The sequence below is a fragment of the Plecotus auritus genome (genome assembly GCF_963455305.1).
Source record: "Plecotus auritus genome assembly, chromosome: 7".
In the NCBI taxonomy this organism is placed as follows: domain Eukaryota; kingdom Metazoa; phylum Chordata; class Mammalia; order Chiroptera; family Vespertilionidae; genus Plecotus; species Plecotus auritus.
Genome location: NC_137774.1, coordinates 23,926,066 through 23,939,504, shown reverse-complemented (window position 1 = coordinate 23,939,504; position 13,439 = coordinate 23,926,066). Strand labels below are relative to the sequence as shown.

Here is a 13,439-nt window from a genome sequence, read left to right as displayed (position 1 = left end):
GCCTTCTGACCCAATTCTATCCACTGAATAATTACTTAATCAGGCAATCCATGCTTGAAATTCTGCCAAATTTTGTTTTCATTATTCTAGTTCAATATGAACCTCTGAATTTAAGGTGCTTTGTGTTATGTATAAGGGAACTTTCAATAATGGCAATGAAGTCTTATGAGAAAGTTAGATGCTGGCCAGTGTTAAAAGGTAAATATATAAAGACTGGAAACTGCTTTTCTCAGCTATCAATTCTAAAGTAAGAATTTTCTCTTCAACAATCTGTCAATTTCCTCATTTGCTCTTCATCCTCTCTAACATCAACACTGGCCAAGTACCAAGTCCCAAAAGTGGCAAATATTAAAATAGTGCCACACATTAAGCAGAAACATGTACACCAAATTTTACTGTGCGTATTAATAAATATTCTTTATTTAAATTTTGCACATTGCGCTTTTAACAGTACATCCAAACATTTCGCAAGTGGATGTCTACTTTGTAAAACCATATATTCAGCTCATTGTCATTTCTGTACAGAAGTATAAGTACAACATTACTTTTTGCCACTAAGTTGCTTTAGTAAGTCTCACAGGAAGAGAAACACTTAATGAAAGAGATGGCTTAAATCATATGGCAGGCCTGTGCAGCCACTAAAGACACAAGCCTAAAGAAAGAACAAACTAATGAGGTTACCTCCACCATCTCCCAAAACAAGAATGAATCACATTGATTTAAGATAAAATTTTGCTGTAAGTCACTAAATTAAGAGGTTTTTTGAAAGAGAAGGCGCAGTAGTCATCTTGAGTGTTTCATTGAAAGACAGAGCTATTTTATTTATTTAATTTGCTCCAGCTGTTGTCAACCAGCCACTACAAATGGGCCTCTTGTGATCATTTAAGCGGCAGTATTTATTAAATTTCTCCTTCAGATGCTGTCGGTATTGTTCTCTATTGCTGTAGAAAGACTGGTTATTAGCCATAAATGACTGTATTTCATCTTGTGAGATAAAGATTTCCTCATCTGAAGTACATTCAGACTCATCCTGCAAATTAAAGGAATAATTAAGACTATGATTTAAATTAAAGAATGCGAAAGGTTATGCTGATGGAGAACAACTAAATATTAAAGCAGTCTAGTTTTTAGTTTCCATTCAGTAAAATAAAGCTTTTAATTGGAATGTTTACAGAATAAGCATAATGTTATTCTGTCTTAGAAAATACTAAATGAGAACAAAATTCAACTCAATTTGATTTGGTTTGAAACTCTGGATCTATCATTTTTCCTAGAAGCCTATAATGAACCTAGGTAATACCAACATATCTTCTTTCTGCCTTAAAAAAATGACTAATTAGAGATGGTTACAACTAGTTACCAAATTGTAAATAACCAGACTTATCTCCAGTTGATCCTAAGCTGAAACTTTTATCTCTACAAATTAAGTAAAATATAACCTTTATTAACTTTTAAGTTACACAGCAACACCATCTAACTTTATGACCTTATAAAAAAGTAAGAACTAGTATTCTATAGAGGATTTGGTTCCATTAAGATCCCAATTACTATAGAAAAGACACCACCCTCTCCTTCCTTCCCCCTCCTCTAAGCCCCACACAAGCTATGCACTAGATCACTTGGAATCAGGTATGTATACTTCATCTCAAGTATCAAGAACTAGAATCAATTATAAAAGGTTTTCCATGTTCAGTTATGCTTTTATCATACATGACATTTAAAGAAAGGAAGTAACCTAAAAATCTGGTCTGTCGTTCAGATTCTGCTCTAGAAGAGTGGCTACTACATAAATTGCCACTCAGAAAGGCAATTTGCTTACATAACCCTCCTCTTGAAGGAGGCAGATTCCTAGACATAATGCTAACTCTACCCTCATCTCCCAACTAGTCTCTTCTACCTTTGAGAGAAAGGAGAACAGGGAAATGTACTTCTGAGTAGCTGCATAAACCATGAATGGAAGAACAGAAATGAAGTCACCAAAAAAATAATGAAATAATGCTCTTAATTTCCCCCACTTCCAACTTTAAACCCTCAAAAATTCTGTCCACTCCCACATCTAGCCATGGGCAATCAGTTATCCACAATAAGACATCATGGTTTACTTACAAGGAGTTCAACTAAGCTCTTGGCACCTTTTCCAGAATCAGGACCAAATGACATTTCTGTTGGTTCTGCAAACTGTGGTACATTTTTTCTATGCTCAAACCAAGGCAGTGGCTGTCCACCCTTCTCAGAGCTACAACAGCTTTCAGGATGTGCATCTTTGGTCTTGTCACGGTGGAACACTGTGTGCACGGTATTTCCTGAGGTCTCTCGATTTCCTGGATCTGTAATACAGCTTCCAAGCTTTTGGATCTGAAACCATAGCAAAGGATTTCCCAGGTAAGAAGGCAGTGATTAATAGCAATTATTCTTTAAAGAAAAAAATAAAAATAAAAAAGCCCCGATAGTGTATTAAATTTTTTAAAAGAATACTGAATAAAAGCAGCAGCTGAAATTTATTAAACACTGCATACCGGGCACTATGCTAACCCATCAATATAATCTCATTTTATCTTCACACTAGAGGCCCGATGCATGAAATTTGTGCAAGGGGCTCGGCCCTCGCAGCCCCGGCTTCGTCCGGAAGGTCATCCAGAAGGTCGTTCGGCTGTCCAGTCTAATTAGCATATTACGATTTTATTATTATAGAAGATAACTTAATCTGAGAGGGACCTTTTTCTCCATTTTACAGATGGGAAAAGTATGGTCAAGCAAACTTTCAAAGTAATATGAAAAGAATGAACTGGATTTATGACTCTCATGGATTGTTGGACCACATCAAATACACACCCAAATCACAAGATAAGCAACCAATGGAACTGCATAAAATACTCATTCTTAAAAAAGCAATAATAAATCCTAGCAGCTAAGCTGCACACTTGCCACTCCAAGGAAAAGAGGTTGTTCTCCCATCAACCGCAAAGGCTCCAGAATTGCAAGTTATAACACTTACATGTTCATCACATTTCAACATCTTGCTTTTCTTTTTCTTCTTTTTATTTTTTCCTTTGGTGTTGTTCTCTTCGGAATTTGCCCAACATTCAACACAACTATCACCATCATCCTCTTTGTCTTCACAGTGATGAACACAGGAGTCATCACCTGCAGAAATCAATAATCTCTTATTTATGTGCTTAAATCAGCCATGTAGCAGAAATAATTGGGAAGCTTAATCTGAACCTACCGTGTTCGTCATGATTACAAATGCCTTCAGTGCAAGCAACATCTGAACCCTCCCGGGAACCTGTTTCACTCCCTTCCATGCTAGATGAATATCCACAATCACTACCATTACAGTGTGGAGATAAGCCTGAGAATTAATTAGGTGACAGTTACAATTAACATACCAATAAATATGTTAAGACAAAATGTAAACTATCTAAAGACCATAGAAAAATTTCAAAATTAATGGTTTATTAAAAGTAGAAAGTAAATTAAGTAATGAAAACATGAATAGGGATTTATAATTTTTTGTTTTTATCAAATACTAACAAATCAAACACCATAAAGAAAAAAGAAATATTAAGTGTCTGACCAAAGGATACTCTTGGTAGTATAAAGCAATTCTTGAATTCTAGGTTACAGCATTTCTAAAAGCTTACATTTAAAAAGAAAAACTTGAGTTAATTTTAAAAAGAAACTGTATTTATTTACCTTTCTTTATTTTAGGGGACCCCAAAAGATTGCCACTGCTAGGACAGGTACATGATGTATTTTCGTTGGTAACAATTACTTCTACACAACTATTACCATCTTCAGTGCTGCCACAGGCTTTACAGCTGTTTTCTATGAAGTCTGTTTCCTTTAAGGATCAGCATTAAGAGACAGTTTTAAAAAGCTTTACCTCCATAATGGCTATACTTACAGTAACTAATTAGATAATTTATGAGGTTAACAATAAAAAAACTACTCTCACAAAAAAATAATTCACTTCAAGACATTGAACCAACTAAAAGCAAGTGGAGTTAATGGTTCCTTAGGTCAAAACTATTTTCATCATAATACTAAAATGTAATCTGCTCTTTCACTGTGTTGACACTTACACTGATGATACAAACGCAACAGTGGGAAAAATCCCCCAGGCTTCAGCAACACAAATCAAGGCAGTGGCAACCAAAGTGTACTACTAGTCACTATATTCTTCACTTGTCAAGCCCTCTCAGGAGACAGATATTTCACTTCTAAATGTCTCTGAAGCAATAAAAATATTAATTTTATTAAATATAAACCCATCAGTAAATGTCTTTTTAAGAGCCTGTGTGACAAATGGGAAGTACGCTTGAAACACTTTTGCTGTACACCAAAATACAATCACTATCTCAAGGAAAGTACTTGTGCAACTGTTTCAATTGCAAGCTAAATTAGTTGTTATTTTTCCTGGATCATCAATTTACTTGAAAGAAAGAATGAAGACAAACTATGGTTACTCAAACCTTGGATATTAAAAGACATTTTCTCAAAAATGAATGAAGTTAGGGGAGGTTGGGGGGGGCTGTAAGGGATCAACCGAAGGACTTGTACGCATGCATATAAGCATAACCAATGGATACAAGACACTGGTGGGGGGGCAGGTAAAGGCCTGTACTGGGGGGTAGGGGAGGCCGGGGGGAGGTCAATGGGGAAAAAAAAAAAGACATATGTACTACTATCTGAAATACTTAAATTAAAAAAAATAAAATTTAAAAAAATGAATGAAGTTAAAAAACAAACAAAAATGAAGTCAGCCCATCACTTCAAGGAAAACAATGAACAGTATTTGTTGTCAATGATAAAATTCACCAAACTTTCAAACTCAACCAGAATTCTGAAACATGCATATGCAAGCACAATGAGCTTGAAGCTTCCAAATACTTAAAAACCTTTCTGATGAGATTAGTAGTGGTTTTAACGTGATTGATTATCTGGTATTACATAATGAAATGTCAATACCTGGGAAGATACTCAGTGAACCAGTATCTTACTTTCTTTTTTAAAAATATATATTTTTATTGATTTCAGAGAGAGATAGAAACATCAATGATGAGAATCGTTGATCAGCTGCCTCCTGAATGCCCCCTACTGGGAATGGAGCCCAAAATCCAGGCATGTGCAGAGTGGGAATGGAACCATTACCTCCTGATACGTAAGCTGAAGCTTAACCACTGAGCCACACTGGCTGGGCTGAACCGGTATCTTTCAAATAACCTTGCATTCTGTTGCAAAATCATGCATGAGTAAAAGATCTATTCAAAGTGCAAGACTTTCTTCATATGTTTCAACCAGCAACAGAGAAAAACAGACTGAATGCAGAAGCAGATATGAGAATCCATCTGATTGGTTCCTTTAAGCCAAATAGTAAGAGATTTGCAAAAATATAAAATAATGCCACCCTTCTCACTTTTTCTTTTGAAAATAGTTAAATTTCAAAAAATGTTATTCAGCCCTGGCCAAGTGGCTCAGCTGATTGAAGAGTCAACCTATACACCAAAGGGTAACAGGTTCAATTCCCAGTCAGGACACACACCTAGGTTGTGGGTTTGATCCTAAGTCAGGGAGCATACGGAGGCAACCAATAGATGTTTCTCTCCCATCCCTTCCTCTCCTTCTAAAATCAATAAATACATCCTCGGCTGAGGATAAAAAAAAAAAAAAAATGTTATTTATGTTAACACATAGTGAAATTATTTTTAAAAGAACCAATAATTTAAAATTTTTCAATTTCTAATACAGGAATATTGACAGATATAATTTACATAAACAAAAGATTATGGGCACCTTAATTTTTAAGAATGCAAACAGGTCCTAAGACCAAAAAGTTGAGAATTGCTCTAGGTCATGTTTGGGGTTAACTTTTTTTAAAATATATTTTTATTGATTTCAGAGAGGAAGAAAGACATAGAAACATCAATGATGAGAGAATCATTGATCAGCTGCGTCCACACACCCCAAAATGGGGATTGAGCCTGCAATCCGGGCATATGCCCTGACTAGGAATCGAACCATGACCTCCTGGAGTTAACTTTGATCTAACAATATACCAAGGTCAGGGAAAAGCTAGCCAGTCTGACTCAGTTGATAGAACCTCAGCCTGGGGACCAAAGGGTCCCAGGTTCGATTCCAGTCATAGGCATGTACCTTGATTGCAGGCTGCTCCCAGCCCGGGTCCTGGTCAGGGCTCATGCAGGAGGCAACCAATTGATGTGTTTCTCTCACACTGATATTTTTCTCTGTCTTTCCCTCTCTCTTCCACTCTCTCTAAAAATCAATGGAAAAATATTCTCGGACGAGGATTAAAAAAAAAAGATAACCATCTTTATAAAACAAACGCATGACTAAACAATTTGGCTTATACAGATTGTAATAGGAAAAAAGGCAGGAGCTCACATTCTGGAAAAAGGATAGTGAAAATGCCGAAATCTAGCAAAAAGCAATACTATGTATTCATGAGTCAATATTAAGGAATACTACCTTCTCTTGGCTTACTTCCTTTTCCTCTGCTGTTTGGAGGGGAGTAGGAATGTCACATACACATTTATTTTTTCGTCTATTCTTCCGTTTTTGGCGTTTCTTTTCTTGCTTGAGTTCTCTTACTCGTTCCTCCTCTGAAAATTCTTCACAAAGTTGTTCCAATCGGCTAATCCCTTGTACTTTTTCCACAGTCATCTATTACAAAAACAAAAGTTGGAAGTGAATAATTGTGGTCAAAACTTCCTTTATTTTCCATGAACATTCTCATTTGTTAACTTTAAATGATATCACTACCACAGAAACTGATTATTTCATGCTGCAATTCTGTCAGATAATCCCCACAAAGAATTTCAAATATTAATACCTTAAGTGATGACAGTCTTAAAATCTACACAGGAAGTGAATATACAACTAATCCCTATGGAAAAGGCAGACTTATACACACCAGCATATTCTAATTTCTAATTTCAGAATTTTTCCCCCTAATTTCAGAATTTTAACACAGCAAAGCAAGCATTCATTTCGTCACATAATGAGAAGACTATTTAACCCCATTAAATGATCTAGTTATTGAAGACACGAACATACGAGAAAAAGGGTAAGAATCTGTTCAGCAAGAACTAGTACAAATCTCCTCAGACTGCCAGGAACAGTGCTTAAAGGTCATGCATGATAGGCTTCTGAAAAAAGGGTTTGTAGCTTTCATACCATTTTCAGAAGGGATTGGTGAACCAAATAAAGGATTATAACCATGTCCTACACTATAAGAAAATATTCACTAGCCAAAATTTATGTTCTATAGTGTTTAACTGAAAAAAACACAAGCACTGAACCCAATACCAACATTGTAAAGAGCTTCTAGTGTACTTCTAAGAAGTAGTTCTTACATCATGGCATTTTGACAGCATTTACTTCATATTATTGGACATCAGCAAGCATACTGGGACTCATTAAAGGTTTCTAAATTTGTTGCTTATTTTTGAGCTGCTTTTAACTTTTCATTAGTTATGCTTCATGACAGCATCTTGTTAAATAATAACCAACTTCAATTTTCTACTCTGAGAAAGTCTACAAAGCCAAGGCAGACAAAACAAAGAAAAAACCCACAAACTTCTTCTAAATTCCACTTCCCCAGGAAACTTCTTCCCTAACCCCCCAAAAGACGACACTGTATCAATGGATTGCAGCCCTCTGAGGCAAGGTGAGCCTGGTGGCTTACAGTAAGAGTCAGTCCAATACTTGATTAAGCAATCTTGGACACTGAAGCAGCCCATTGTTCTTACCTCAAAACTTTTACGTAGAGCATCAACACCAAGATAGAAAAGCATCTGCCACGTCTGCTCTTCTGCTCGTAGTTTTTGCCAGATCCGATGCAGTCTTTCATAAAGATGAATTCCCAAGCAAGTCAGAACTTCTTCTTGAGCTATATCTATTGTCTTAGCATGCCTTTCTCTTCGCCTATAAAGGAGAACAAATTATACATAACTCCTTTAATTGGAACAGTAAAAGGTGAATAACACACCTGCAAGTTCAGATTTTAAACACAATCTTCCTACCTATTAACCTAATAACAAGACAGTTATACATTCAAATTCAATTAATGCATAAACACACAAGCACACATGTATATAAAAAATGAGAAATATACATGCAGGTAGAGCTCAGTCCTGATATTGCTAAAAATAAGGTAATTCAGGAACTGGCCCTAAATAGATGGTTTTGGGGCAAAGAGAAGTCACATACAAGTGTCCAGCTCATGGTAGGCATGACAGTTCCTCTAACCTTCCAATTACAGCCAGTGTCTATTTGGGTTTTGTTTCTTTTTTGAGGGTGAATGGAGAAAGGCAATGCCAAAGTGACTCAATCATGGGCTAAAGCCCTTTTAGGCCAGTCTTCAGAAGTGTTCACAGAACTTCAGTGATAAAAGAGTATTTGTATTCTAAATGCCTAACAGAACATAGGCACTCAAATGAAAGTTGCTGCACAAAACACAAAGGGAAATGGGTTCCATTTTTTCTATAAACAACTTTTTCTGGTATTATTTTCACAACAAAGCCACAGATAAAATTTGAGGTTCCTATGTAACTTAATAGTAATATACACAGTTCATGAATTACATTAATAAAGTACTTCATAACCCCCTGCTGCAAAGGCCTGACTTCCTATGCAGATACCATCATTATAAACAACATTTAAATATGAAAATGCATGGATGAAGGAGGAAAACTATCCCTTCTAATCATTTTCAAATGAAAATGATCATCTATAATAATGAAAGCCAAAAAAAAGTCTGCCTACTTCAAGCAACAAGGAGCAGAGGACTGAACCAAACACCACAGGACATGTTCTCCCTATTTTTACTTAGTCAATTAAGAAATGCATATTTTAAAGAAAGCAAAATTTTACAGCACACTTTAATTTATATATATTATATGTACTGATGCAAAAGGTGATGAAAATAAACTTTCAGTAATAAATGAAGCAAAGCGCTAGATAGCCCATTCTAGCAAATTACATACTCATACCCTCCTGCGAACTCTGGTTCAGCACGACCCAAAAGATGTGCAATGAAGTCCGTTTCACAGCAAACATGAATGTGTCGTTCATGTGGACAGCACCGCAAACCTTCATAAAGTGCAGCACAGTAGCCCTTCTCTTTGCTGCAATCAAGTTCACCAATAAGGATATTGTATGCTCGGAGGACTTTATTTTTGCAATCAGTGCAAAACCTGTTGAAGAGAAAAAAACCCTCAAAATTAAGAACTGGCTGTGTAATTATTTCATGAGGGATATAACAGTGTACTAGACGATGACACAGCCCTAACAGTATTTCTTTAAAAATTAATCCTCACCTGAGAATTTTTTCCCCCATTGATTTTTAGAGTGGAAGGGAGGGGGAGAGACAAAGAGAGAGAAACATCGATGTGAAAGATACTCATCAATTGGTTGGCACCTCAATCAGGGCCAGAGATTGAGCCTGCAACCAAGGTACATGCTCTTGACTGGAATTGAACCTGTGATCCTTCAGTCCTCAGGCTGATGCTCACTCAGCAAAACAGGCAAGGGCTGCACAGCGTTTTTTAAAAAGCCTCCTTATACAATGGACAACACATACATGTAAGGTAAATACAAGTTTAGATATTACATGAGGTATAGCTAGAGCTCCATTTGCCTAAATCAAGTCCATCCTTAAAGAAGCCTTTTGTGCCCTGGTCAGTGTGGCTCACTTGGTTGAGAGTCGTCCCATGCACCAAAAGGTTGCTGGTTTGATTACAGGTCAGGGCATATGCCTAGGTTACGGGCTTGATTCCGGTGGGGAGCGTGCAACATTCCACTATCAATTTTTCTCTCTCTCGATCTCCCTTCCTCTTTAAAAATCATCAAATATATGTGTGTGTATGTGTAAAAAGAAGCCTTATGCAATTCCTGTAACTAGAATTCAAACTTCCTCTGTGTTCCTCTGATTTGATTTACACTTCTTACTATAGTATTTACCCTTATGCTGCCATGCATTAGTTTGATACACACATCTTTCTGGCCCAATAGTAAATAAATGTGTTTCCTGAAATGAATACAGGTTAAAATAGAAGCTCTAAGCCCACTTGGTAAACAGAGGTAATAATGTTGACAAGTAAAACTAAAAAATTAACTCAGAAATGGGTTAAAGACATAAACATTAAAACCTGAAACTATAAAACTCCTAGAAGAAAACAAAGGAGAGAAAAGTATCAGACACTAGAAGAGGTGATAATTTATTAGATACTAGAGGCCCAGTGCATGAATTCTATCATTGGCAGATCGGGGCCTAACCATCGGGAGGAGATGGCAGGAGGCTGGTCCGCCACCACACCCTGATTGGGCTGGGGGAAGGGGCTACAGGCCGGATCAGGGTGGTGGAGGCTGATCAGGGGTGGGGCTGGCCGTGGGGAGGGGTTGTGGGTGGTGGGCTGGCAGGCTCCGCCCCTGAATGAAGGGGGCCCATAGGGGGCCAGCGGCCTGGGGGAGGGGCCATGGGTGGTTGGCCGGCTGGCCTCACTCGATTGGTGTGGGGGGAGGGGAGGTCAATCGGGGGCAGAGCTGGCTGGGGGGAGGGGCTGAGGGCCAGTCAGGATGGTGGGGGTCCATCGGGGGCGGGGCTGGTCGGTTGGGAGGGGCTGATCAGGAGGTTGGCCGCCAGCCCCACCCCCCAGGCTGGTTCGATGGCCACAGTGGGTATCTTAGCAACCAGTCATTACAGCGTTAAGGTCCCTGGCTTTTTACATATATAGATGACATCAACTCCCCACAAGAACGCCATCTCTAAATAGCTCCCTCACCAGTTTCCTTTCCTACTGCACTCTCCTCTCCCTACGAATTTCCAAATGTTAATGACACTTAAGTAGCATTCTAAAAAATCTGTACTTTTATAGTACATAAAGCACAGAAATTCCAACTCTATTTTTGTTTTGACAAAAAATTTATAGAAGAAATATTACTATATAGAAGAAAATATAGAAAAAAGTTCAAAATATTACTAAATGAAACCTGCTAATTTAACTTTAATTTTGAAAATGATATCATGAAATGCTTCTGTCATAAAAAGAAAGAGTAGAGTTTCTAAATTAAGTACACTTTACTCAATTCAATCATTTTGTTTCTTGAAAGGCTGACATGGAACTAAGATAAAAATTACCCCCCAAAAAAAGAGATGGCGGCTAAACACGAAAGCTAACACAGATTCATACCATAAAGGAATTGTCTACCTTAACGTTAAGCTCTGCCTGGGGCCAGGTATTAATGGAAAGCCTGGAGTACTATTATATGGAGGTCAATGACAGGTTACTCGAGATAACAGATAGCTAAGGCACCTTCCAACTATACGGTGATGACCTTGACACTTACCTGTGTTTTCGAAGATATGTTTCTAGTGTTTCTAAAAGACAACTAGAGTCAATTAAAACTACTTCATCTCTGCATTCTTGGGACATTAGTTCCCATACGTCCATCCAACAACCTCTGCAGACAGAAAAATATATTAGTAAGAAGGAGAAATAATATAAGAGTAAAAAAAAAAAAAAAAAAGCAGAGTAAAGTATTGCTTGATTTTACCTGGCTGTTCCCTGGAAAGGTCCATAATGCAAAATGATCCTACACTTGCTGTCCTTCCTGTGGTCTTCACTACTTCTCTTATCTGTACTTAACTTCTCTGAACTGACACTGCTACTGCTCCCTTCACTGTAGTACAGTATAGTACAAAGCTTAGTGACACTGAGATTATCTGAAGGAATAATTTCTATAGTCTATATTAAAATCATGAAATTTTTAATATATTAAAATATTAAATGAGTTTGAAAATTTGTATATAATTGTATATTCCTTTTAACCATATTAAAATGTTATTTAAACATGTGCTTATATCTTTATATAAAAACTCCTGCTCAACTATTAAGTTTACCTGATACAATTTAACATTTATACTTATCAAGGTAGCAACTGGTTAATATACTAAGCATTTTCTGAGTAAATGTACTTGGAATGTTTTAAAGTGAAAAGGGCTGAAAAAATTTTTATTTTCACCTATAAACATAGATCAGTATTCCACAAATTGAAAATTATAACAAGTTTTGATCTACTCAATGTAATTTTGTAGCTAGTCCATGCAACAAAATGTTTATCTACCTTCACATTTAAGCTGGGAAAGTCACAGATTAATCTAATTATAGTAAATAAATTCTTATAGTTACTAAAATAAAAATCACATACTAAGATACTTTACACAGCCTAAATTACTAATAAGTACTATACAAATAATTTTTTTAAAACTTAAGACTCTCCTCCACGGGTTTCAATGTGGTGCTGTCATGCATTTTGCTTAACTGCACTGTGCAGTCCTAAAGAAATGTACATGTATATTCCATTCAATAATAGTCTTAAATTCTGAATAACTGGCTCCCTGTTCTTCTGCAGGTCTCACTACAGTCCTTTCTTTGGGTGCTTGAGATGAAAAAAAACTCAGAATCTTTACTTAACCTACTCTACATAGTTAAGTAGGTATTTTTCAACCACCTGTCCGCCATGTAAGGCCATATATATAATTCATTTCCCTATTCCCTCTCATAAGGGCTTAGAGGTCAAGGTTCAGTGCTCCTTATTTTTTAAACATAACCTCAACTCCTGCTCTGCCGCCCATATGACATCCTTCTTCTCTCAACTCCCATATTTCCTTTTTCTAATTATGCTTGAGTGATCCATAATCTCCTAAAGCTAAATAACTCTTAAACTCAAGTTCTCATAATTGAGCAAAACGTTCATGAAATCAGTGCTGCAGAATGACTATTCTACAGAGATATAAAAGCATTATTCTTAAAAAAACTTTTTAAAAGGATTCTACAGCTCAAATAAAGATTTTATCCATAATCTCTCTAGACCAAATGTTTTTATATCAATCCTTCCTTGCAAGATGAAACTTTTTGAAAAAGTTTTTCCACTTCCTTATTCTACTCCCATACTTTCCATTCACAGCTTAATCCATTACAACCTTATAATGCAATCACTTTTCTACCCATTCCAATCTGGATTCTGCTTGCCCTCAATCACAGAGCTGCTCATCAAGATCACCAATGTCGTCAGCTTACCTCTCTGGCCATCCTTTCTCAAGTTTCCTTACTGACTTCTTTTCTACTACTATATTGAATCCTCAGCATTCTTTTCTCTCAGTCTACTCTTCCTCTTGGTGATTTTATCTCATTCTCTAAGGTAACCTCTGATCATCAGCCGTAGGCCTATAACTCTGGCCTAGACCTTTTCTTTCAAATCTCAAACTTACTCCCAGACAAAAAAAAACTTGGGTTTACTTGCATGGTTATGAGAAAACTCTCAGGAAGACTAAACTGGATTGTTGCAATTGGTTAGGCTGAAACCTAATAGAGTGGATTATACTTTCCCTGGATAAAGTCTAAACAGAAAAGAGG

The 13,439-nt window shown here is 36.8% G+C and overlaps 1 protein-coding gene across 15 annotated transcripts in view; it reads right to left on the bottom strand.

Annotated features, from left to right (window-relative positions):
- Window positions 1-390: 390 nt before the first annotated feature.
- Window positions 391-13,439, bottom strand: part of GGNBP2 (gametogenetin binding protein 2) — a 30,206-nt gene continuing 17,157 nt past the window's right edge. For 5 of the 15 annotated variants that reach the window (XM_080680983.1, XM_080680979.1, XM_080680985.1 and 2 more), the window contains 9 exons: window positions 11,371-11,484; window positions 9,015-9,218; window positions 7,773-7,947; window positions 6,490-6,684; window positions 3,697-3,844; window positions 3,227-3,352; window positions 2,996-3,144; window positions 2,107-2,355; window positions 391-1,030 (listed from right to left, as the gene is read on the bottom strand). In XM_080680983.1, coding sequence (XP_080537109.1) covers window positions 827-1,030; window positions 2,107-2,355; window positions 2,996-3,144; window positions 3,227-3,352; window positions 3,697-3,844; window positions 6,490-6,684; window positions 7,773-7,947; window positions 9,015-9,218; window positions 11,371-11,484 — 1,564 coding nt within the window. In that variant the 3' untranslated portion in view covers window positions 391-826. Of the gene's footprint in view, window positions 1,031-2,106; window positions 2,356-2,995; window positions 3,145-3,226; window positions 3,353-3,696; window positions 3,845-6,489; window positions 6,685-7,772; window positions 7,948-9,008; window positions 9,219-11,370; window positions 11,485-11,577; window positions 11,704-13,439 lie in introns of all 15 variants that reach the window. The other 10 variants (XM_080680981.1, XM_080680974.1, XM_080680982.1 and 7 more) reach the window with 4 other exon arrangements.